Source organism: Myotis lucifugus, unplaced genomic scaffold (genome assembly GCF_000147115.1).
Source record: "Myotis lucifugus unplaced genomic scaffold, Myoluc2.0 scaffold_0, whole genome shotgun sequence".
Lineage (NCBI taxonomy): Eukaryota > Metazoa > Chordata > Mammalia > Chiroptera > Vespertilionidae > Myotis > Myotis lucifugus.
The window spans coordinates 2,863,324-2,891,072 of NW_005871048.1; the positions used below are offsets into that span (position 1 = coordinate 2,863,324).

At 36.5% G+C, this 27,749-nt stretch overlaps 1 protein-coding gene across 2 annotated transcripts; it reads right to left on the reverse strand.

The window, feature by feature from the left end:
• Positions 1-624: 624 nt before the first annotated feature.
• On the reverse strand, positions 625-27,749 carry PRRC1 (proline rich coiled-coil 1). 2 transcript variants are annotated; one of them, XM_006081071.3, is made up of 9 exons: positions 27,609-27,749; positions 21,676-21,837; positions 20,858-21,247; positions 18,285-18,445; positions 15,451-15,553; positions 12,123-12,286; positions 9,755-9,858; positions 8,210-8,312; positions 625-3,606 (listed from the first exon to the last, which is right to left on the reverse strand). In XM_006081071.3, the coding sequence occupies exons 2-9, from the start codon at positions 21,815-21,817 to the stop codon at positions 3,397-3,399; spliced, it is 1,377 nt and encodes a 458-aa protein (XP_006081133.1). In that variant the 5' UTR covers positions 21,818-21,837; positions 27,609-27,749; the 3' UTR covers positions 625-3,396. The 2 variants fall into 2 exon arrangements, with proteins under 2 accessions (XP_006081133.1, XP_023619794.1); XM_023764026.1 differs by having other exon boundaries at positions 21,676-21,840; positions 27,611-27,737.

Here is a 27,749-nt window from a genome sequence, read left to right on the forward strand (position 1 = left end):
AAGTTTCCTTTCCTTTCTTACTGCTTTAAATTCTTGATAATTTAAAAGACCTCCTTCATATGGCCTTGCCAATTTTGTCTTTCCAAAACTTTTTTCTTCTCTAGTTAATACTGAAAAAAGATGTAAATATAAAAGGGCCTTTCCTGGGCCTTCAACTGGTGTTTTTCTAGTCTATTGACAGCAATATTGTTTTGTTGGCAAACAAACAAAACCCCCAAATCAATATTTCAGTGTCTTTTACAATACCCCTTCCTGTGCCAAATCAAAACAATAATCTCTCCTCCTGGGATTACTAGGCTCCAAATGACGAATACAGTAACAACTAAAACTTTTTTTTTCCTTTAAAGATGACACCTATGAAGGTCAAGGATAAATTAAATGCAGGTCTCTTCATGAACACAGGCCTATTAACTCTATCTCCAGTGCATCTTCTCCCCTAAATATTCTGAGTTTTAGGAACGTAAAGTTAGCAACTCTGATCTATCTGAATGTTGAAAGATGGTGCTTGAAGTTGCTCTTCTATAGGAATTCTTGGTAGCCAGTTGCCAGTTTAGACAAAAAAGGGAATATGGGCCCTTCTAATATTAATATGCATAAGCATTTTAAAAAATCACTGTACACTTCTGGGAAGTAAGTAGAGGTATTATTTATTTGTCATATTTACATACTTACAAAATTGATATTACCCAATACATCATCCTGCATAGTACCTTAAAAACCATATTCTGGGAGTAAAAATCTAAGTTTCTTAATAATTTACACATAACTCAACATCTTCTAGAACAGCGGTTTTCAACCTGTGGGTCGCGACCATCGGAAAACACATATAGTATATCAGATATTTACATTACGATTCATAACAGTAGCAAAATTACAGTTATGAAGTAGCAACGAAAATAATCTTATGGTTAGGGGTCACAACATGAGGAACTGTATTAAAGGGTTGTGGCATTAGGAAGGTTGAGAACCGCTGTTCTAGAACATAGAAAGTTTGGCTTCACAGAACATAAATTCCTGTTAAGAATTTTTTCTAGCCAAGGAATAAAATAAATCCAACAACATATTAAAGTAATTTAGCTGACCCTGAGTATGTCACTAATTTGCATAATTTTTAATAGATGTACATAATACATGTTCATCTGTACTCTTATCTACTACCATTTTGTATATATTCATTCATCTTAATTTCTTCATTACTCCTTGAGAGAAAGAGGAACAAAGAGTAGGGAAGTAATAATGATAAGAGATCAGAAGAGAAAACCACTAGTATTGCCTAAAGCTTTCCAACTCCATAAGTCTGTGGCACAGTTCTAGGTCCAGGGTTGCTGGACAAACTTAGTAACAGGAAGATCTTGAATTGAATAATCTGAGTACCTCTGACAACTGAGGTTGATGTTAAATTACTCTTCCTGCATTTTTACCTGTTCTTTCACACTAATTAAAACGAAGACATGTATAAGCTTATAAAATTCAGTAAGTAGTTACTGGAGCACTTCAGGGAAAATAAATAAATCACAAACTCGACCAAAATAATAGCAGTAAAGGACTGTGTGGAAGACAAGTTTTCTTTCCTAAGCAGCTTGAGGGAGGAAAAAAGCCAACAGCTCCCAGTCCAACTCTAAGAAATGCTAGTGTGGGAGTTGTAAGGAGATGAGCAGAAAGAGAAAAGAACAGAGGGAAGTTGGATGATGGGTAAAAGGACCATGGTCTTAAATCGATGGTGAGCACCAAAACACCAAGACCAGCAGTCTGCCTTGCTAACGCTGCTGTGGTGTGAGAGAGATAAATGAGTTACTTTTAGGATCTGTAAAATTTCCCAGTAATAGGAGGGAAGTAGCAAAAGTATTTTAATTAGGAATACTTTCCTTCATCCATAATCATAATTAGTCATCAGGCCATGCCATGATAAAATACTATTAGAAAAGGGAGCTTTTGAAAATAAAGGACAAATACAAATGGTAAAGAAAGGCTTCTCTTATTCATGAAAGATGGAGAAAACAAAGAGGAAAAAAGTATTCTGTCCCTATTATGCCACAGCTGGTTTCATCTCTTTTCTCTCATTACATTGAATGACAGCTTGAATTTCACTGAATACTTATTCATTCAGCCCCAGGTAAAAAACTGCAAAAATACAAAGCAAACCTTATGTGTAATGACAGTGCAGGATAAGAGCTTTAACACCCTTTATAAGATTGTGCTAATTCTTTTATCTCTAAAAACTGCATAGAAGAGTAAATAAATTACATTTATATAAGAAACTATCTCAAGTGTTATTTAAACTTGCATATATAAAGTTTAAAAGTGTAAGACAAACTATTTAATTTTGATTTATATAAAACACAAAAATGGTAAATATATTTGGGAGAAAAAGAAACTTTCACTAAATACCAACATAATGGACTAAATAAACCAGATTGCATATAAAAGTTTCTTTGAAAAGTTCCATTAAAAGTAAAGGCAGAATGCAGCAAGTTGGAAAAGTAGTGTTTAAGGCAAACTTAGAAGTAACCTTAATTAAATAAGAAGCATACAATCCCATTAACAACAAAGTAATTCCCTCCCAAAATTTCTCCATTACAATGGAAAAATATGAATGGAATCAGAAATAATGGCTGTTGTCAGAATTTACTAGGAAATACTGAATAGCAGTATTAAGAAAATAACTCAAATGCTTCTGATTTAAAAAATACTTGAATCATTTGCCATTTAGTTGTCACATAACAATCAAAAAGTAAAATGTATTACCCTAATGATCAGAGTATAAATCTGTAAGATGCCAGAAGTTATTTAAAAAGAAAAATATAGAATTATTCACACTATGTGTGTACATGATAACCAAAGAGAAAATGATCCATTCTGTTGTTTTGGCCCATGTTAAAACTATGCAAACAAAATGTGCACCATCTCTCTACAGGTAGGTGTTTTAGGGTAAATTGTTGAGCAGACACTCAGTATCAGACCTGAGATCATGTGCACACACAAAAAAACCTTCAAAGAATGACAGAGATTAATCTTGAATTAAAAGAAACAATGCTTTTAAAGAATATTCAATGAGTATGTCATTAACTATGTTATGAAAAACAAAATAATCAAGTACATATCAAGTTACATTTCTTAACACATGAATTTGTACTCTAAATCTGGTATCAAATTGTCCTATAAAAATACTTATATATTTGAGAACTATAGTACAGGTAATTAAATGATCATAAAAAGGATCTGTTTCCTTTCATTTGCTGACATGACACCATGGCTTTTTAAAGGGAAAGAAAAACTGCAGCCTATAGGAAAATTACCAAAACTGCTGGATCACTGACGCTATCCAATTTCAGAAAGTAAATGTCTTCTTCACCACCAAGCTCCAGGTGGGTATGTCTCAGGATCTAGGTAGGTCTCTCACACGGTCCTGGGGGGCAGGCGCTGTTTATACATGCCCGCTATTGCTTTGGCTGCACTGTAGATCATCTGTCGACGTGACATGCCAGTGAAAGCCAGGTGCCAATCAGTCCGGCTGACATTTGCTAAACTCTTTTCCAGGACTTCGCCCACTGTCACCAAAAGGCCTGACCACCTCAGGTTGTAGTCCTGGGGAGTTAGACTTTGAGCCTATAGAAAAATGAAATTTATATTATTTATAATACATTTAAAAAATCACTGGAAATAGCTGTGACATTTCAAAGTCTCTCAGGTTGCTCTTAATACTGATGACAGACCCTGAGAAACAGCTAATGCTGCCAACTGTATGAAGTTCCAAAGCTATGAAAGAATCAACACGATATTGCACACAGCTAATTTGTTTAAAATATAATCAAGGTCTTAAGTCTAATGACTATATCTAACAGCTCAGTGTCAGAGGGCCTAAGCTCTACTTCTACATTCGGTGTCACTTCAGGTTCATAACAAAATTAGTACTAAAATAGAAATATTGTATCTCTTTACAGTTATGACATTCCTACCAGAAAGAAGGAAATTGCATGCACATTAGGCTTTAATCCATTCAGAAAAGGATAGTTCGATTAACTTGTAGAGTACCCCCAGAAACTTTATTTTCATGTGAATAAGTTAATACCTATAAAATAATATGCAGTCCAGGATAGCATCATTACATCATTCAAACTCCAACAGTGAGGAAGCACAGAATTAAACTCTTAGGACAGATAAAAAAGGAACAGGGAGAGCTGAATAGCAGGAATAAAAGGAAGGCACATGCTTTGGTATCTTAGTTTTGAAGCTCATGACAAAAAAATAAAAAATAAACAATGACAATAGAAAAAAGGCAAAGTAAAAAGCAAATGACACTCTTTCAGTATCACTCTTCAGAGTTAACCACATAACAGCTTGTTGCGTTTTGTTTTCTATTAATATATATAATGTTAAAGTATACATGTGTGCATATGTAAACATATGGATCATACTAGATGCAGCTTATTTTTACTTGGCAATATGTCCTAAGTTTTGATATTAGTTTATACAGTTTTGATGCTTTGTTCTTTGAGCATTATATCTGTTTTTTTCCAATATGTTTTCCTAAAATAAAATAAAAATGATCCTTCTGCAATGGTCAGACATTTGGCACAGGGGTCAGCAAACTTTTTCTGAAAAGGGCCAGAGAGTAAGCAGTCTAAGCTTTGTGGGCAGGATGGTTTCTACTGTAACTAGTCAGTTCTACTGAAGTACGAAAGCAGCCATAAACAACATGTAAATAAATGGGCAGGAGTGTGTTCCAATAAAATTTTACAAAAACAGGCAGGCATGCCAGATTTGGCTGCAGGCTACTTTTTTTGCTGACCCCTGAGGCACCCTTATAATGACAAAGTTTCTAATATTTATCATTATTACAGAGCCTTCTGTCACAATAGTGAATAAAATAGTCATGGCGTGAAAAGGTTTCCAAGACTCCCCTGACGAGTGCTATAATTAGATTGAAATAATATAAATGCAAAGGTTGATAGAATTATGAAAGCTCAATGTTTAAGCAGGTATATGTAAATAAGTTGTGTCCCTCTACCTGGATGCCTTATGGGAACAGATATTATGTCTGCTAGAGAACACTTTCCTTACCTAGTATTATAAAACCAAACCCTGTTGATAAAGTCCTAACAGAGACTACAGTTAGAAGCATAAGAGTTGACGGAATTACCATGCCAGTTTGTAGTAGAATTGGTATATTTGAATGGGCTTTACATGAAATCGTTGTTTCCTTTACCTGACTACTTTGGGGATGGACACTGCATTTCACTGGGGAATGTTTCGTCTACCTAGTATTGTAAAACAGAGGCATGTACATCTGCCCTTCAAGCAGTTAATTAGACATGCTATATGGGAATGAGGACAACTGCCTCAGCCCACACAGTATAGGATAGAAGCTGGAGTGATGGTAGGGGCAAAAATCTCTTTGCCATAACCCAAGGGGCTTATGGCAAAAACCTGTGAGTGCCTCCCAGCAATGACTACTTGGACTTTGGATCAGAGAATTTCCAATTGCGGGGCATTTGCTACCTTGTTATTAGACATTCTTAATTGAAGCTACACTTATGACTGAAGGACATACACTGATGCTGCTGAAGAAATGCCCTAATGGGATGGCAGTGACCGGAACAATGAGCTTTCATAGTTCTATTTCCATACGATGTTATGGAAGTGGTTTACACAGGATCATGCTGCCGAGGGAATGCAAGGAGGAGATGCAAGCAGGGAGTCTCTTTGCTTGTGGGACCAATTCTGGAGACACCTGAGGAGCTGCTGGAACCAACTGCTGCATGGACAGTGCCCTCTGAACAGCTCTCAGGTGAAAGACTCCTTGGTTTACAAATGGCAGTTCCAAGGTGAATGAACAACATCCCATTTGGAAGGCCACCACTCTGACTTAAAGTGAAAACAAATCAGCAGGGTGGGCTGAAGTGTATGCTGTTTTCCTAACAGTGATGGAAAAACTGAACAGTGGTAAAATCCCCTATGTCTCAGTTTTTACTGATTTACAGGCGGTGGCCTGGCCCTATGGTCAGGCAGGAGGGCAATGGGAACCTAGCCTGTTAAAAGGATGCCCATATGGGCTGAGGGAAATACACTTTCTAGACTCGGATTGCTGCCTGCTCTCTGGACCAGCACAGTGGCCAAACCTAATGTCCTTTCCAAAGGTAGAAAAGTTTGGGTATAAATGGAGAGAAGGAAAAATAGTTGCTATGGGTAAGAGAATGAATAAATGGTTTATGTAATGAGGGAAATCGAATATTACATTAACAACTCAAAAGGCTCAATGCAAGAGATGATACTGTCTCTTAGCTTCATTATACATGCATGCCTTGTTTTATTTCACTTCACTTCCTGCTTTACAGATATTGTTTTTTACAAATTTAAGGTCTGTGGCAATCCTGCATCAAGCAAGCCTATCAGCACCATTTTTCCAACAGGCTCAGATAATGGTGAGCACTTTTAAATTAAGGTATGTGCACTGTTTTTTATAGACATACTGATATTATTGCACTTATTAGACTACAGTAAACATTACTTTTATATGCATCAGAAAACATTGTGGTGGTCTGACCACATCATTACATCATTCAAACTCCAACAGTAAGGAAGCACAGAATTAAACTCTTAAGACAGATAAAAAAAGGAACAGGGAGAGCTGAATAGGTGTTGTCCATTCACCTTGGAACTGCCATTTGTAAACCAAGGAGTCTTTCACCTGCACTATCTATGAGTCATGCTTGTACCAGGTGCCTGAAAGGGTGAAGCCCTATATTGCTGACATCGCCTTTGCTTTGGGAACCTGAACAGATCAAATAGGAACCTGCAAACCTGAGTGGCCCCACCCTGGGAGACATTTTCATATATGAAAGACTAGACATTATTAATAACTGAATGGGAGCTTAATGTGCCTGTATCTTTTATGACTGTTTCACTATAAGGGATCTGTGTTTCAAGACCACAGTGGTAGACTCTAATAAGAAATACAGTTAGTCTTCATCCCAATTTTTGGCAGAGCTCCCAAAACTCTTGTAATTTCCTAAGTGTGAAGAGCTATAAAGATGTTTTAGGTTAATGAGATGACTTTGGAAAGCTTCATTGAGGTGATTAAGGTTGAATCATATGAAACTGCCAATATTTGACTTTTTTAGACAGCAATTCCATATGGTTCAACCTAATTACTAGATCGACCATTCTGTCCAATTTTTCTAATTTATTGGTATAACAATATGCATAATATTTGCTTACAATCTTGTAATCACCTTCATATTAGAGTTTAATGTTAACATCTACAAAAATGGTTTCTTGTACTTCTGAAAATAAATTATGGTTTAAATAAAAGGTTCAATAACTTCAAAATTCCAAGCATCAATTCTTAGTCTCCATCTAAGCTGTAAACCTATTAAGACAGCCACAAGTTGCTTCCAGGGATTCTATGCACACATCTGCCCAATTTATATGTGAGTACACACATGTATTTTCTTGGGAGAGAATCCAATAAAGTTTTGAGATGACAATGTGCATGAGTACAAATGTCATAAAAAAAAAGTCAACAAAAATGCCATTTAAGAGTACAAAGATTCCAATGTAAATAAGCACTTATATTCCATTTTGTTCAAGAAAAAAAATAACAAAAATATAGAAAATCAAAATCATTACACATTTATGCCTCAGTATAGAAACAATGTGAATAGGTAAAGACATATGCCTTACAATAAGGTTCCTACTTACCACCAAAGAGGAAGATCAAGACAAAGGTATTAGGGAAAATAAAGGAAAGGTGAACATAAAACCAGAAGAGGTAAATCTCTTTTCATCTTAGGGTGAGGAAAATAGTGATTAACTATATTACCTTTTTTTTTTTTTTTTAATATTTTTATTGATTTTTTACAGAGAGGAAGGGAGAGGGATAGAGAGCTAGAAACATCAATGAGAGAGAAACATCGATCAGCTGCCTCCTGCACACCCCCTCCTGGGGATGTGCCCGCAACCAAGGTACATGCCCTTGACCGGAATCGAACCTGGGACCCTTCAGTCTCTTTTCATCTTAGGGTGAGGAAAATAGTGATTAACTATATTACCTTTTTAAAGACAGTTGGAAAACAAAAGTAAGGAGGTACTAAAACATAGAAGGAAAAAAAGCTAGGAGGCTATTTCCAACAAAAAATCTGCCCACAATTTTATTTTGAAACAATATTGAAAGCTTCCCTGGAGCATAATGAAAATGGAAAAAACTAACCTGTTGTACGAATTCCAAAGGCACTGGTGTAGCTTGTGTAAATGTTTCTAGATGAATGGCATGGACAGGATCTTCAACTATCAAACAGCCAATATCAAACCATCTGCAACAGAATATGAGTTTCAAGTTATGTGCTAAATAAAAGGTATAAGTAATATCATTTTGATAAAATATTATCAATTTTCAAGAAAACAATCCATAAAAACAATATATAATATTCCCGTTGGCTTAATTCCAAGAGGAGGAATAATAATAAAATAATTGAAAATTACTTATCATGGAAAGTTCTTGTGTATTCACTGTGGTGCTAGTGAATACACGTTAGAAGAACTCCAAGGTCGTCTTTGTTCTCTAAAATACTATCATGCTCCTAAACATGTCCACCCAGATATCCCTTTCAACTCAATAAATCTAAAACTACAATACCTATCATACCCACCAAACCTCTTCTATTTCTTTCACTATTAGTGCTGTTGGCTGAGGAAACTTTCAGTTCTCCTCCCCCTCTTCTTCCTACTAATCTTTCAACTTCACCTCACTCCCTGCATCAGGGAGAAAGAAAAATGGCAATCTCTACTGATCAAGTTCAAATAGTTTGTCATGCATAATATTTTTAATATGTCACTTGAAAAAATATGGAAAATTTTTTCTATATAGCCAACTGGAAAACTTATTAGTAAATTAAAAAATAAGCTCAGAGGGAATAACAAATCCTTTCCTCATTCCTGATAAATCCTTCACAATGAAAACTTTTTCCATTTAAAAGATACTTGTAAGTTGACTTAAGTGAAGTCAACTGTACCACCACCAGCATTTTAATTAACCAGAATCAAAACCACAAGATGCCCTATCATCACTAATCATCCAGAAAATGCAAACCCAACCCATATGTAATATCACCTCACACCTGTTGAAATGGCTATTATCAAAAAGGTGGAACACTTACAAACTGTTGGTAGGAATGTAAATTGGTACAGCCACTATGGAAAACAGTATGGAGGTGTCCCAAAAAATGAAAAATAATATCATATGATCCAGCAATCTATTTCAGAATATTTATAAAACACTAAAAGATATATGTACCCCTATGTTCACTGCGATATTATTTAAAAGAGCCCAGGTATGGAAGCAATGTAAGTGTCCACTGAAGGATGAATGGATAAAGAAAATGTGTACACAGACACTGGAATATAATTCAGCCATAAAAAAGGACATCTTGCCATTTATGACAAGGCGCATGGACATTGAGAGCACTATGCTCAGGGAACTAAGAGAAAGACAAATATTGTATGATTTGACATATATGGAATCTAAAAACAAATTTAAAACACAGAACACGACATACAACGAGCAGATTGGTGCTTGCCAGAGGCTGGGTGAAGGGGATCAAAAGGTAGAAACTTCAAGTTATAAAATAAGTCATGAGAATATAATGTACAACGTGGTGACTACAATGAATAATACGGTATTGTATATTTGAAAGCTACTAAGAAAGATCTTAAGAGTTCTCATTACAAGAAAAAAAAAAAAAAACAAGCCTCTTACTTGTCAGGAAGCAATTCTGCAATAAAGTTTTCTACTGACACAGCAATCTGTTTCTCATGGATCACTCCAGTTCGACGCAAGGTATCTATCCGTTCCTGGGCACCCTGAATAACAGGGTAGGTTAGAAACCATTTCAAATTATTCATTACTAAATATACTAATTTATGATTATACAAGCAATACATGCATACATTTATACAAACACACATCTACTCATTCACACAATGCAGAAGACAAAAGATGAAAAAGTACAATCGTGTTCCTCTCAGTACTCGGTTTGGAGTATGCCTTCCAAATTATTCCAATTTGCGTTATTGTTTTGGTTGCTACTGTAAAATGAATTATATATTCTATGTTCTAAATGGTTATTACTAATTTAAGAAAACTGTGTTTTTTAATGTTAACCTGGCAAGGAGCCCTCCTACTGAATAAAAATTTTTTATCCCAGATTTTTAGTTGATTCTCTCAAATTTTCTAAGTAGGAAATCATATCAATAGTAAATGTTTATTCTTCTGATTCTCTTTAAATATAACTTTAAGGTGACAGTTTTAAGTTTTATTCAGGAATATTATCACCATTAATGAAACAAAACTGAGGGGCTACAAACACTATGCAGATAAATCAAGATCATGAATTAAATAATCTTTTTACAGAAAACTAAAAACTGGACTAATGAAAACAAGGTTGCTGTTTACTATTTTTATCTGAATCACTTCATAAACAGTGATCATGAGTAATGTGTTCAAAAAGCAAGATGAAAAGTTATTTCTAAATAAAATTAGCCATAGTTAAATACCTATTTTTATTTTAGACAGCAGAGCTTAATAGTGAATGAGATTAAGGGATCAATTCCTATTCAAGTGAAAACTGAGAAAGCTAAGATACTTCTAGAGACAACTGAATTTATTTCAGAGATAACTGAAATAAAGAACAGAAAGTGAAAACTAGATGAGAATGAGTAAAGATATTAACTTATAAAGATGAAGGATGAAAGAAGATATTTACAATTAAATCAAGACTGTGTATTTTTGCTTACTCTTAACTCTTACATCTCTAGTATATAGCACAGTGTCTAATCTAATAGGCCTGTAGTAAGAACTTAACTAGAGGAAAAGCTGAACAAAAGAGCTTCTGAAGGCCTGTATCGCTAATGTTCAGAATCTAAATAATTTTTGGGAAAAAAATGTAATGAATAAGATAAACTTAGTTCTTTATACTGGATATTATAAATTTACCTAATTCACTCCTCCCAAGAGGTAATTATGGCTGAATTTTAATTATAAAGTTGAAATAAATGTTAATTCAGTAAAAACTATTAATGGATTAGGGGTATGTTTAGAGACTCACCCCTAACTCTTTGAAGGTGATATCTCAGCTATGCACTATAACAAAATATTCCTAGGTTTTAGGCTTCCAGGGAACAGAAACTGTTCATTTGTTAGTATCCTATAGCAATGGACTTTATACTTCGTAAGGGTCATAAAATATTTCACTGAAATTAATTAGCACCTATTAGAGATATAGAAATGAGCTAGGTAGACAAGTCTAATTCTTTTTTTGTTTGTTTACGGAATCCAGAAGAGAAAATGAAGAGGGGGTTATATTCACCTCTCTTATCCTCTGACCACATTAATTAAATGTGGCATCTTTTGGAGTCACAATTATAGAAATTTTAATATCATTCCCTACCAATATCCTGAGAATGGAATTTTACCTTTATTTTCTAAAAGTATAGGGGATCAAAAATTAGGTGGTATAGAGGCCACATTGAATTATCTCAGTACTAAAGTAAGATACCCAAAGACCCTAGAGCTTACCCTGTACTCTAAGGACTTATACTAAGAGTCATGAATTTAGTGCTGTTAACTATAAGAGTTTAATGTTAATGAATAAAATATATACATTAAGGTGTATTTAAACATAGCAGACATAAAACAAAGTTATTTATTAATTGGTTGGCAAAAATGCTGTAATTAGAGGCTCCTAACCCTGAAGAAATACATACTCAGAAGTGTAAAGTATTATTAATAGTGATAGTAATAAAAAGCTTATGGGATTTGAGGGTTATTATCTCTTTAGTAATTGATTTGAATGTTAAAACTGGGTTAAGAATATCTCTTTTAGGACTCATTTTCTTTTTGTGCTCTCTGCATGTTTACTCACTCCCCCAATTAAAAACCCACCTTAGGTTTCTTTAAAAGTCCACTATATCTTCATAACACTACAGAGTTGTCCAATTAAAACCAAGCTGATCATTTCATTATGTAAAAACCGCTTAGCTCCATACAGACCACAGGATTATTACCAGAATTATGAAGAGATTACTGCCAGTTTCTATACCCAGAAGGTCTTCCTTCTATTACTTACTTTTAATCCAGCTGCATAGCCCACTGGTTGTGGGGCAATATTGGACTGAACAGCTTCCCCCATAACCACAGCTAAGCCAAAGACCTCCTGGAAGGCATCTCGGACAGCAGCAACTTTTACTTCTTTATTTGAGGTCACTACAATATCCAGTTCACCTCCAGATTCTACAAACAACAGCAGAAAATTTCATTCCAAATTAAAATAATCAAATTCTCATAATTACTACCATAAGTTGACATTTCATTTGCATAATTATTACTAAGCTCACAGAACAATGCAAGATAGGCATTTTATTCCAACAAAAGCTTAGCCCAGAACTACCAAATTTTCCTTAGTTTTAAAAATGAGAACTAATGCATTATCTAAGGGAATCTATTTGCAAGCAGAAGATGGCACATACCTTCTAATGGTTCTGATTATCATATCTGCCACAAATACGGCACCACACTGTTCTGTATTCTATGAACTATTGTTCCAGAACATATTAGCTCTCCCTGATGACAGCGTGATATAGTCAAACAGCTAGGGAGATGCTGCACACCATATTTCTTTCTTGGAAATTTATAAGGTACATTAGCATAAAGATTCTGAGAAATCCAACAATTAAAAATCATGACTATAACCCAGTACTTCCATGCTTAATCTGTTCATGGAACACTTTTTTAGCATCTAATAATAGCTCCTGTTCCATAGATATCTATTTGAGAAATGATGTTAGGGCCACTATGAAAACAGATTTTCTATTATACTGCTCTACTAATTTAGCCAAGTTTCATTTTCTGATTAAATTTTAGATAGACACATTTATTGCATTTTAAAGGCTGTAAATCAAAATGGTTTTTCTACTGTTAATTACTAGAGACATATCTATTATACACAAAATTCTAACACCACATGGATGCCACAGTTGCCAATCCTTCAGCAATCATAGGAATTAAATATCTGACTTGTGAAATACAAGTCACATATTTGGGACACTATTTACAGAAAATGACTATACTGATGTAACCTGTCAAAGACTTGCACAGAAGTTCTGCACTAAACAAGGACTACCATGAAATATGCTTTTTATCTAGAAAATAGTTTAAAATATGGGAGATGAAGTTTTATTATACATCCCCATCACTGAAAAAAAACATATACCACAAATAAATGTTTATAAATTATACATCTATTACTGACCTAATACCAATAATGCAAGTATATATTTAAAAAAATGAAATGCCAACTTTTATAAAACCTGAAATTTAAAAAGGCTAAAAGCAATATGAATTTTAATATTGCAATTATTTTAAAAACCTGTGTACTATTTAGAGTAATTTAATCAAATGTGCCTAATTACTTTTAAGATCTTGATCTAACATTTCGTGATACACTGAATTCAAAGGCCTGGTTCTAAGCACAGCATACTTTGCTACTTGGCATTAGGCTATCTCTGGTAAGAGAGATTTCTCAAGAAAGCCATCTGTATTGTAAAATATTTTGCCCCAGAAACGATGCTATGGTTTTCCTAATAAATATCTTCTGGAACAGTTGAAAATATTTTCTAAGTATCTGAGTTTTTTATTATGGATCCCCCCCTTTTTTTTTAATAGGAGAGAAGAGGAAACATACTTTTTTCTTGTTTTTTTCTTCCATATGAGACTTCTCTTGACTCTAGCTGAGTACTACTCCACTAAGCTTTCACTTAGCGTGGCCTTTCATAGCAAAGGAAGAACTAATTAAAAGACTGTAGAAAGTTAAACTGTGTTAAAATATATTAGAGCATTTCTAATAGCTCTTGTGCCTTTATGATGCATTTAAAACTTTTAAGTCAAATGATTTCTAGAATATCTGAGTAAAAATATCGTTTCACTTTGTTTTATTAGATAAGAATGGTCTTGCTTTTGCTGTCAAGACAGTGTCTGCTTTTCCACACTCAGTATTACTTTTTAAAGCTGATTAAGATTATATGTTACGTTATCTGATAATATAAACTTCACTTTGTATCTCTTCCTCCACCCTTGGGTTTTTTGGTTTTTTTTTTACTTTTTCTTGATGTCATGTAGACTACTGGCTTGAGAAATGGTCTTGGATTATAGTCCCAACTATCATTTTCTAGCGTCATTATTTTGTGGAAGTCACTGAATTTGTTTTATAGAAAAGTACCTATCACCTCACAGGGCTTGCTCTAAGAATATATAAAATAATGGCTTTCACAGTCTAATAAAAGAGCAAGAGCTCCAAAAATACTTTCTCTCATTCAAAATAGGAGCTTGTGGAGATTATCATGGTATGTTCATTGTCAAACTTGATTATTATGAATACATAAAATCAATATGCATGATAGGGCCTGATTTCTAAGTCCTTTAGCAGGTATAAACTCCAAAAATAATTAAGCTGATTTAATTCCTGATTCAAGGGAAGCAAAGTGGTTAGTTGTCAAAAATTGAATATGGGTTTAATCTAGTTCCACCAAGCTGTATGACCTAGGATAACTTAAATCTCTCTGAACCCGGTTCCTCATCTAAAACTTGAGGAAAATAATACCTACATTGCAGAGCTCTTGGTACAATCAGTGCCTGGCAGAGCAAGCATTTAACAAATGGTACTTATCATTGTTAGATCTTCTCCTTTGACATTTACTACATAGTAAACTACCAACTTAGTCAAGACTCATTAAAACTATTGACTTTTTATTGCCATTAAAAACCTATATTCAGATACCTGGTACACAGCTTTGGCTTGTAAATTACCTTAAACAGAATTACTAATAATTGGTCACTGATATTGCTAAACGATTATATTTTTTCACATACTGGATATGTACATTAAAAATTAAAGGGCAGACTGCATGTCTATGTCAACTGTCTGGAGGATTCTTGGTAATGAAGATTCAAAAATGGATAAAACAGCTTTCACAACAAGTAATTACAGTAATTTACAGTATTATTAATAGATTAGCTTTATTACTGAGTTAAATATACTTATTTAAAATAGATAACTGCAGAAATGTCAAAACCAAATATAAACAAAGCATCACTTCAAATATCAACAGTGAATAAAGTAAAAGTCATATAAAGCAAGTGACTAGCCACATTTACACTTAAATTCAGTAAGTATGCATACTAGTAATTCATAGTTTTTACTCCTCCAAAGTTTATTCTGAGGATTTTTCAAAATGCATTTAATGGTGATTAAGAAAACCAAGACTAAGATTTGACAATCAATATAAGACTATTAAGAGGATTTCTACCAAATGTAAGACCTGTGGATTTCTAATTAATGGCTAATATTAGCACATACTTTTAAAATACATGGCAGATGCTAGTCTATCTTAGGTACATACTGATATATGGAGCCATGCCAGGGTCCAGCGTTGTAATCATGCTTTCTACAGAATGTTTTGTTTTATCAAGCACAGATTTCACCATAGGATTCCCAGCTACACCCTGCATAAAACAAATTAACATATAAATACCCATTCTAAGCAAAGAAAACGATGATCACCCGATAATGAAATTAATTATTTTTTAGGTTTCCAATGCATCACAGAACTGTACTTTTGTAAAATATAAGAAAAACAAGTTTATAACAATGTTAAATTGCTATTAAATTTCAAAATGCTTACTCTCAATTTCTCTTCTTATCTATCATAGACCCACAACAAACTGCAGACCACATTTTTAGTAGCACTGGTCTGGGACGTATATATATTGTATCTACATATGTATGCATGCATATATATTTACCTAATTTCTATGTATGTGTTATTTCACTTATTTATCTAAAAGACTAGGCAAAACTTGTCCATCAAGGTCCCAAATAAAGACTGTAATCAGATGTCTCCATAGACCCATACTTTGTTCCCTAATAAAAAAATAAAAATAGTGAAAACATTCTTATCTATTCCCCAAAGCAGCTACCTGTTACCTTAATATAAAATATTCTGCTATGTTTTACCAGAGTTTCTTCTTTGTCCTAATTCCTGTTTCTTATTTTGTTCATACCCAAATTTTCACTTTTAAGCCAGGCCTCTGTATTGTGTGTTTTTTTCCAATTAGAATTAACATTCAATATTACATTAGTTTCAGGTCTACAGCATAGTGAACAGATCTTTATATAACTTACAAAGTGATCCCTCGATAGGCTTTGCACCCATCTGATTCTTAAAACCACATATTAGAAATAAGGAGCCAGGTCTGAGTACCTCTCTCCTGTGCTACACTTCTCCCATGGTAAAAGATTCTTGAGAGCAATGACTCAAGATGGCATCTGGCTAACAACCATGATTCCACCTCATCCAACCTACCATTAAGCTGAGGTGATTCAGAAAAAACAATGAGTTCGTTAACACTGACATTTAAGACTGTCAACCAACCTTATGCTGAACATCAGAAGTTTTTCATAAAACCTGGAGAGCAAAACTGGGTATTCAACTGATAACTGACATAATGACATGCTTTTCACAAGAAAAGAGATAGTCCTTATATAAAGAAAGCCTTTAAAAAGCAGAGAGAGATATGAAAAAAAACAGCTTAGAAAAACGCCATCTTCATCAAACATGAAAAATGCAGTAAGTCAGTCAACCACATACTAATACCTAAAAGTGTTTACTATACAACTAAACTGCAGCCAAGCCACCAGCAGAATATTGGTGGGGGATTGTGGGGGGTACTCATGGAGCGATTCCAAATTTCACCAACAAAAATGGAAAAAATAGTAAAGAAAATTTTTAAAGAACAGAGAAATCAGCAAACTTATACAACCAAATACTGATGTATCTTTATGGATGCAGAGACCTGAAACTGACCTCGCTTACTCGTCAACGAACACTCCGCCGTCCCCACCTCAGCACAGAGTAGGCTTTCAATGAATATTAATAGTTACAAAAACTAAAACAGTGTAGAACTATTGCAAGGACAGGCAGAGCAGTGGAAAAGAATGCAGAGCCCAGAAGCTGATACTAACCAACAATTCAGTAACTGAGGTGACATATCAAATCTCTGAGATATTATGTTGGAATAGTCGATTAAGTGGTTGAAAGAAAATTAAAATTGACTTCTACCTCATATAATAAAGTAGGTATAGCTACATTAAATTGGCAAGTATAAAAAAATAATTAAGAAACCAAAGAAAAACATTTATCATATATTAATAGTGGAAAAAGTCATTTTTATCATGAAAAAAATTGAAAAGAAAGAAGACTGATAGAAATGACTCCTGAAAATTTAGAAACTTTTGTGACAAAAAGCATATTCTTACTACAATATCAGATCTTATGAATTCAAAACCGAGCAAAGAACATAGAGATTTCACAAAAGAAAACTAAATTGCAAATAAATCTGAAAAAAAGTTCAAATTCAGTACAAAGAAATGCAAATTAAAACAAGGTATTTTTTTGCCTTTCAAATTAGAAAATATTGTACTTCAAGATAATTAATCACTGCTAGCAAAGTGAAAAATGCTTTAACAGTCTATTTTGGAATAACCTTCTTGGACAGCATTATGTATCAGTAATTTTTTTAAAAAATTTTGTTTTATTGCTTAAAATATTACAAAGAGTGGTACATATGTCTCTTTTTTCCCCCTCCTTGACCTTCCCCCGGCCTCCCCTACCCCTCAGTGTCTTGTGTCCATTGGTTATGCTTATATGCATGCATACAAGTTCTTTGGTTGATCTCTTACCCCTGTATCAGTAATTTTTAAAGTGTTCACTTGCACATACATTGGGAATTAATCCTGATGAAACAGATGAACACAAAGATCTGCATATAAGAGCACTCATCATAGTTTTATTGATGAGAATTACAATTAGAAAATGCCAAATCACATTAGCAAAATAAAATATGGGAAATACATGCAATGGCATATAGGGCAAAGCAGCCAGAAAGAAAAAATTTCTGAAGATATGCTCTGGCTAGGAAGATATTCCTGATATACCGTAGGTAAAGACAAACAAAAGACATCTCCACATGCACTACCCCAATTTGATTTTTATTTAAAAAGCGATTAACATCCACATAGATATGCACAAACAAAAGACTGAAACTATAGAAAACTGGTAAAGAGAATAAAAATCATTTTTCCCCTTACACCATTTTGTATTTTCAAAATTCTCTCTAATGAATGCCTATTAGTTTCATAAAAGTTAAGCACGGTTTTTAAAGTAAATAAGCTCACCTTGATAAAACCCCAGAGTCCACTCGCAGATGCTTCATCCTGATCTCTAACAATTCTAGGATCTTCTTGTTCCTCTGGAAAAGTAATGGCTGACGTGGTTTCAGTTCCCGGGGCCAGAGGTGTCAAACTGGCTTGCTGAGTAATGGGGGCTGGCAAAATACCTAGTTAATGGCAAAAATGTTTAATATATGTAATTTATTCCATAAACGATTTCCTATAAAAAGAAGATACAATATATGAGATGAGCAATTTAAAACAGCTTAAATAATGTATCTGTATACCCAGGCATTTCAAGATTGAGTTAGGAACTCAAAGAATCACCTAAAACTATTTTATAAAATACATATGAAACAAAATTCCAAAAAATAAATTTCTTTTTTTCATATGCTTACACCAATTGTCCGAGAAATGTACAAATAAAATAAGCAAAAAGTACTTCAGCCCTAACCGGTTTGGCTCAGTGGATAGAGCGTCGGCCTGCGGACTGAAAGGTCCCAGGTTCGATTCCGGTCAAGGGATTGAGTTATGAACTCAAAGAATCACCTAAAACTATTTTATAAAATACAAATGAAACAAAATTCCAAAAAATAAATTTTTTTTCATAGGCTTACACCAATTGTCCTGAAAATGTACAAATAAAATAACAAGCAAAAAGTACTTCACGCTCTGGACAGTGTTGCTCAGTGGTTAGAGTGCCAGCCCGTGCACAGAAGGGTCACAGGTTGGATTCCTGGTCAAAGGCACATACCTGGGTTTCAGGTTCACTCACCACTCTCGGTTAGGGGCATATGGGAAGGCAACCAGCTGATGTGTGTCTCTCACATCCATGTTTCTCTCTCTCACTTTCTTCCCCTCCCTCCCTTCCACTCTCTATGAAAAGCAATGGAAAAAATATCCTCAGGTGAGGTTTAACAAGAAAAAAAAAGTACTTCACATTTACTCTATTTAGCACTTGGATGTGGTCAGCTATAGTTCTAATCTGTTTAGTGCATAATAATCACTGGTGTAAGCACCCAAGCCCATCACATAAAAGCATATAACAATTAGTACACATACTCTCTATTCCAGTGATGGCGAACCTTTTGAGCTCAGCGTGTCAGCATTTTGAAAAACCCTAACTTAACTCTGGTGCCATGTCACATACAGAAATTTTTTGATATTTGCAACCACAGCAAAACAAAGATTTATACTTTTGATATTTATTTTATATATTTAAATGCCATTTAACAAAGAAAAATCAACCAAAAAAATGAGTTCGTGTGTCACCTCTGATATGCGTGTCATAGGTTCACCATCACTGCTCTATACCCTACTTAAACTCAAAAAGAAAATTCACATACACATAAACATGGGTATAATACTTTTACTCTACAAAAAAATTTATTTGTAAAGGTTGATATGCAAAGTTGGATAATAAAAATTACAGCAAAGTTGTTTCCTTTCCAAAAATAAGAAATGATAGGCAGAAAATAACAAGGATGAAGTTTTAATATTGGTTTCTAACAACCATTCCAGAGAGGCCAATAGAAGGTATAGCTGACCTAGAAAAGGAAATGACCCAATACCACCAATTTACAGCCCACAGAAGCTTTTATTTGGTTTTAAATTTTTACCAGGCTAAATAAAACTACTCCCTGGACTATTCAGTCCTGATAATTTTTTAAGTAAAGTTTTAAAAAATTCTCAAATTTCACCTTGATGTTTCTCAATAAGTGCACAAAATATTAGGGCAAAATTTTGGAATTTTGTCTGACAGTCCATATACTAATGATGTACTACTAAGTTTTACAACACATAAAAATCATATACTAAGTTACATCAGCTTTATTTTAATAATTTAAATAGCAAAAACATGAGAAGAGGAAACTCTGAAAGTCCAAGAAATGAGTTTAAAACATTAATGCAGAGAAACTGGAACCCTTATACATGGCTGGTAAGAGAGTTGCTTTGGAAAACAGTCTGGTGATTTTTAAAGTCAGCAATTCCATGCCTACGTACATATCCAAGATAAATGAAAATATGTCCACACAAAAACCTGTACACAAATGTTCATAGAAGAGGTATTCATAATAGCCAAAAAAGTAGAAACAACCACCAATGAATTAAATAAACAAAATATGGCATATCCATTCAATGGCATATTACCCAGCCATAAAAAGGAATGAAGTATTGACATATGCTACATGGATGAACCTTGAAAATATGCCAAGTGAAAAAGCCAGTTACAAAAGGCTGCATATAATAAGATTCCATTTACATAAAATGTCCAAAATAGGCAAATTCAGAGACAGAAAGTAGATTAGTGGTTGCCCAGGGCTCTGAGGATTTGGGAGGAAGTAGGGAGTGACTTCGAATAGTTACGCAGTTTCTTTTTGGAGTGATTAAAAGGTTCTAACATTGTGGTCACAGTTGCATAATTCTGTAAATACATTAACTAATGAATTACACCCTTTAAATGTGAGAATTATATGGTATGCAAATTATATATTATTATTTGAAAAACAAAACATTATTTGAAAAACAAAACATTAGCTATAACCACTTATTTCAAAGTATGAGTAAGAGAGAATTACCCGTTACTGGAGGTGCAGAAAATGATGGCATCAGGGGTGTCTGGGGAGCTCTTCCTGCATGTCCCCTTGTAATGTCATACGCTGATCCGACAGAAAATCCTGATGTAGGAGGACCCAGAGGGGGCGCAGATGGAAGAGTACTTGGGGCAGAAGTTGAAGTTGGGAAGGGGGATAAAGGAGGATTACTAAAGGCAGCAGCAGTTGGTGGAGACACAGGAGGTGGTATAGTAGTAACAAGTGGTGGAGCAGAAGGAACTGGTGAAGGAGGCACAAAAGGCAATGATGCTGAAGGCCTCACAGGAGGAAGGGATGGCTGAGGGGTAGAGGATGCGTGTGGTGGCAGGGACTGCACAGAAGATACATTTGGAGAAGAAAAAGAACTGGTTGCAGCTAGGAAAAGGGGAAGAAGAAAAAAAAGACAAAATTGGAAACACTTTCACTTAGTTTTCATGACTTTCTTCTTGCAAAATGTTTAAATATAACAGACCACATCCCATGATTTAAAAAATGTATACTTTAAAATATACAACAAATATGACTTCCAACTCCCAAAAAAACTTATTAAAATAAGTTTTAATATATGCATTTTTTAAATTGACACAGAAAAGAGAAGTCTCTTCACTATCCTTAAAACACACTATATGCGGGGACCCTTTTCCCCTCCCTATGTGGGAGTCCATTCTGTGGAACTCTTGCCCTCTCCCCACGTGGGAGTCTGTACTTATTCTTGAATAAAACTCCATCTTTGCTATACCAAAAAAAACCAAAAAAACAAAAAACAAACAAAAAAACACTATATGCTAGACAACTCCATGTACCTAAAGGAACGGGGGTGGAACACATCGCAGCAGAAGCAGCAGTAGCAGCAGCAGCAGCAGCAGCAGCAGCAGCCAGTCCTGCTGCAGAATTTGGTGGAGGAGTTCCAGGTGGTGTTGTCTCTATTCCACTCTCTTCCATCATTTTTCTTCAATTATGATATACTGTAAAATTATAAAAATGTAATAAGTATTACACAGTAGTCAAAGCATATTTTTAAAGGTTGTATAGTCAGAGAATAATTTTAAAGAATAATCTTTCGGATGGGTGTTTCAGGCTTCTTAGGATATATTCCTAAAAGTGGGATCACTGGGTCAAACAGCAATTCCATTTCTAATTTTTTGAGGAAACTCCACACTGTTTTCCCCTAGTTGTACTAGTCTGCATTCCCACCAACAGTGTACTAGGGTTCCCTGTTCTCCACATCCTTGCCAGCACGTGTTGTTTGTTGATTTATCTGTAATACTTTCAACAACAAAGATAATAAAAAATAATAAAGAAATATACCAAAAACAAAAGAATAATCATTAAGAGACAGATGTCTTTATGTTTACAATGCCACTTATTTCCAGATGAAGGGTCTGTCAAAATTCCTAAAAAAAAAACCAGTCTGGAATAATGTTAAATAGGCAATCTGTGACATACTTATTACTGGGAAATAATTTAATGTTAACTATATGATTAATCATTATGATTTTATGTTAACTATAATTACTCATCCAATAATTTCAAACAGTAAATTACTAATTTACTTTCTGTCACACGCATGCATTTTATTTTATTTATTTTAAATATATTTTTTATTGATTTCAGAGAGGGAGAGGGAAACGGAGAGAGAAACATCAATGATGGGAGAGAATCATTGATCAGCTGCCTCCTGCACACCCCACACTGGGGATAGAGCTGGCAACCCAGGCATGTGCCCTTGGCCGACATCGAACCCGGGACCCTTCAGTCTGCAGGCTGACACTCTATCCCAGCCGTGGGCAAACTACGGCCCGCGGCCCGGCCCATTTGAAATGAGTAACACTAAAAAAAAAAAGACCGTACCCTTTTATGTAATGATGTTTACTTTGAATTTATATTAGTTCACACAAACACTCCATCCATGCTTTTGTTCCGGCCCTCCGGAACCCATTGTGGCCCTCGAGTCAAAAAGTTTGCCCACCCCTGCTCTATCCACTGAGTCAAACCAGCTAGGGCGATGCATTTTAGATTTATATCTGGGTTCCAGTCACTATTACATTTAAAATAAAAATCAGTATTTTTGAAACACTTCTTCTCCTCTCCCAATAAAGCATTGTATGTGGGCTCCTCCCGTTAACACTAAAAAATAATAATAAAATATGCTCAATTCTCGGTTTTCCTCACATTAATGGCTAAATGATATGTCAGAGTTTTAGAAAAGTTAACTATAGCAAAAATGCCACTAGATACCAGAATCCTAACAGATGATAATGATGACAAAATATGGAAAAATTCCTTTATAAATTACAAAATTTCAAGCCTGTCTCCAGCATAAATTCAAAACTTCTAAATACACCAAATTTGTTTTTTATGTTTTTACTCATTTATCCTTCAGTGAAGGTTGACTACTTGCAAAGCACTATACTGGCGCCTCTGGAAAAACAATGGATGCAAAAACAGGATACTGACAGTCCAGGAGATAATCAACGAGTAATACCAATGTACAAAGAATTGTAGCCTGAGGTATGTGCTCTGGGTGTGAGACAGTTTTGTATGACAGGAATGATTTTGACCTGAAGGTCAGGAAAGGGTCCCCCAAGGTTCTGAAGAATGTGCAGAATTTAATTAAGACAAAAAAAGTGAATGTATAGGAAGTATAAAGGCCCTGACAAGGTAGAGGAAACAAGACACATTAAGAAATCCCATGTGGCACAAAACAGAAAAGAATGAGGACTGGAGACATAGGCTCAGGCCTATTATAAGGCTCAGGCCGTGTTGAGCCTTATAAGCCAGGTTAAGGAATTGGGTTGTTTTTCTTAATATTTTAAAGAATTAATTAGTAAGTGTTTCATTTTGTTAAAAATGTTTTTTTTAATTGATTTTTAGAGGGAGAGGGATAGATAAAAACATCGATGAGAGAGGAACATCCATTGATCAGCTGTGTCCTGCATCCTCCCTACTGGGGATTGAGCCCGCAATCCCGGCATGTGTCCTGACTGGGAATCAAACTGTGATCTCCTCGCTGAGCCACACCAGCTGGGCAGGAATTTTTTTTAAGGACAGAAAATCACTATAGGGCATTTAAGCTGGATGTGACATTGTTGTCTTTTGTTTTAACATTCTGAAGAAATTTTAAATTCACAAGAAGATGCAAAAATAGAACAGAGCTCATGAGTACCCTTAACCCAGCTCCTCCCATAATAGCATCCTATATAATAAAAGGCTAATATGCAAATCAACCAAATGGCGGAATGACCGAACGCTATGACGCACACTGACCACCAGGGGGCAGAAGCTTAACACAGGAGCTTCCCCCTGGTAGTCAGTGAGCTCCCACAAGGGGAGTGCCACTCAGCCAGAAGCCCTGATCTGGGCTCACAACTAGCAAGCACAGTGGCAGTGGCGGGAGCCTCTCCCACCTCCGCGGCAGCACTAAGGATGTCCAACATCCCCCTAGGGATCCTCGACTGCGAGAGGGCACAGGCCGGGCTGAGAGACCCCTGCCCCGAGTGCACGAATTTCGTGCACTGGACCTCTAGTCTTATATAATCTAGTACAGGGGTGGGCAAACTTTTTGACTCGAGGGCCACAATGGGTTCTTAAACTGGACCGGAGGGCCGGAACAAAAGCATGGATGGAGTGTTTGTGTGAACTAATATAAATTCAAAGTAAACATCATTACATAAGAGGGTACGGTCTTTTTTTTTTTTTTTAGTTTTATTCATTTCAAACGGGCCGTAGTTTGCCCACGACTGATCTAGTACAATGATAAAACCTACGAAATTAGCGTTGGTACAATACTAGTAATCAAACCATAGACCTTATTTGGATTTCACCTGTTTTTATATTTGTGCGCGTGTGTGAGTATAGTTATATGAAGTTGCCTCATAACCACCATCACAATCAGGATACAGAACTATCCTGACACCCCTGGGAAACCCCTTGGTCACATCCTGTCACATGCTTCCACCAACCATAAGTCCTGGCAAAAATTTTTCTCTAACGTTTTCTCATTTTGTGAATGTTACATCAATAGAATCGCATGCAGCATATAACCTTTAGAGATTGGCTTTTTTTCACTCAGCATAATGCCCTTGAAGCCCATCAAGTGGCTGGGTGTATCAATAGTTCTTTTTTTACTGCTGAATAGTGCTCCATTTTATAGATGTACTAGTTTTATCCATTTATCTCCTGAAAAACATTTAGACTGATTCCAGCGTTTGACAATTCATATTTGTGCTGAGAAGATTCTTTTGATGACAGTATGCAAACTGGGCCACAGGACAGTCAGAGTAAATGCAGAGAGACCATTAAGAAGGATACAGAAGTAGTTCAAGTAGGAAGTAATAACACCCTAGACACCTAGGGAGGTGGGGAAGAAGGTGCCTCTGACACTTTGGCTGTCAGAACTAGAAAGGTACTACTGGAATCTGGTAGATAAAGGCTGGGGTACTGCTAAAAATCCTACCACACACAGGGCAGCCCCCGCAAGAAAAAATTACTTGGCCCCAAATAGCAATGCCAAGGTTGAAAAACTTTGGCCTATACTGAAGTGGTGATAGTGGAGCTAGAGAAGAGTGGATTTAAGGAATGTTTAGGTGGTGATAGACTGGATATGGGTCAATGACTGGTGAGACACTTGACTTGCACAACTGGACAGAGATGGGTATCATTCACGTAGGGAACAATGGAAGAGGTATTTGCTTGATATCTTTCCGGGGTTAGGGTTGTGTAGTGTTTATATTGGGCATGCTGAATTTAAGTCCCTCGAAACACCCAAGGAAAGACAATGACTTGGTTTGTAGCTTAGAAACCGCCAGCGTGGGTTCCTTTATTTTACCCAGTCTCCAAAGTCATGTTCTGAGATGACTAAGAGAATACCAAGTGAAAAGAGAATACGATCCAACCAGTCATTGAAGAAGAGCCAGGCAGAAGACAAGTGTACAGAGAAGAACAAGAGATGACCAGAAAGATAGGAAGAAAACCAGGAAGACTGTGGTGTCCAACAGCCAGTGTGTTCCAAGGTAGAAACAGGCAACAGTATTAAAATCTGCAGAAACAAAGAGGATGGCATCTAAAACTTCAATGGATTTGTTAAACTGGAGATGATGTAGTGAGAGCTATTTCCATGGAAGGAATGGGGTAGATGTCCATCTGAATTTGGACTGAGGAGTGGAAGGCAAATATGCATGATCTCTTCCCAAAGCTATCTCTTCTTCATCTTCCCATTTTTCTATTAGTCATTCATGTCCTACTACAGACACTACTGAATCCTTACAATGGCTAGTGGAAGTCATCCCCAACATTAACAAATGTGTTGGCAAAAGAACTTGCCGAATGAATGCAATCCGTAGTATGGAATAATTAGTCCATTTATTTCAGCCTTTAAAAAGCTTTACTCTTTGAGAATCGGCTTAATGAGAATATTGGGTAAATTTTGTATACATAAATGTAATACCTTCTACTACTAAAGAAAAGCTATCGTGGTAAAATAACAGTGAAGCCCTAACCGATTTTGCTCAGTGGATAGAGCATCAGCCTGCAGACTTAAGGGTCGCAGGTTCGATTCCAGTCAAGGGCATGTACCTTGGTTGCAGGCACATCCCCAGTAGGGAGTGTGCAGGAGGCAGCTGATCGATGTTTCTCTCTCATCGATGTTTCTAACTCTCTATCCCTCTCCCTTCCTCTCTGTAAAAAATCAATAAAATATGTTTTTAAAAAAATAACAGTGAAGTGTCAGAGTGGTTAAAGGTTTTAGTGCTCAAGCCTGGGCACAAAAAGGAATATTTATGTATCAACGTTAAAGTGGATGGCTACTTATAAGGATACAAAAAAAAAAATCAATGGAATAATGGAGCTTTGATAACCGTAAAAGCAATTACTGTTGATGTATTACAGGTGCAAAAGCTGATCTCTATTACCAACGAGTTGAGCGCCTGAGCAGGGTCTGGGTTTTCCGTCTTTGCACTCTCAGCTCTGATCCCCAAATAAACTTCCATCAATGTTCACTGAACTAAACAGTGGCTGACATTAGGAAGCCTGGAATGCCCAAATGTGCCATTTCACAGAAGTGTACATGGCGTCTCTGAAGACTACTTTGAATGACAAAAACTCTCTTGGATATAAACTCTGCCAATTTGGGATACCGGCTCCCCTGCAACGTTGCCTGCAGGAGTCCCGGGAACTAAAAAAGAGCAGAGTACAAAAGCCCCCTGGAGCGTAAGGCGCTGACCCGGGAACCTACGGGAAAATAAGCTACTTCCTTCCCACTGCCGGTCCGGTGTGTTGACCCAGCCAAGGCGGGAGCGGCCGAAATCCTGCTAATCGGAGGCAGCGGCCTCCCCACAGGCTCTGCCACGTCTCCAGGCCCCGCAGGGCTGGGCTAAGGTCAGCGGGTGCCCGCCGGTGTCTCCCCAGGCGCCCGAGCGCAGGAAGGTGGAGCCCCAAGGCCAGGGGCGCCGGCCTCGGCACCTGGACGAGGGCGAAGCGCCGGAACGAGACCCCCGAGACGCACCCACGGCAGCACCGCAGCTCGCGGCGATGCGCACCGGCGCCCGGACTGCACCCGGCGGGCTCCACAGCCCGCGCCGGGGAGGAAAGGCCGCGGGGCTCCGGGAAGACCCCCGCCTCCCAGGGGGCCAGCAGCCCGCCCACCTCGCAGGGGCAGGGACAGCAACGCCCGCCGGCGCCCTCCCCCGGGGCTGCCGCCGCCCGCATGCACCCGCTTTGTTCCCAGGCTGACGCTCACCTGGGGGCCCGAGGAGTGTCTGCGTGGCAGCCGGAAAGTGGGGGACAGGGAGCTCAGGGAGTGAGACTACGGTTCGCAGGAGACCAGGAGGAGGCACAGAGGAGTCGCACCGCGCGTCCCCGCCTCCAAGATGGCCCCTGC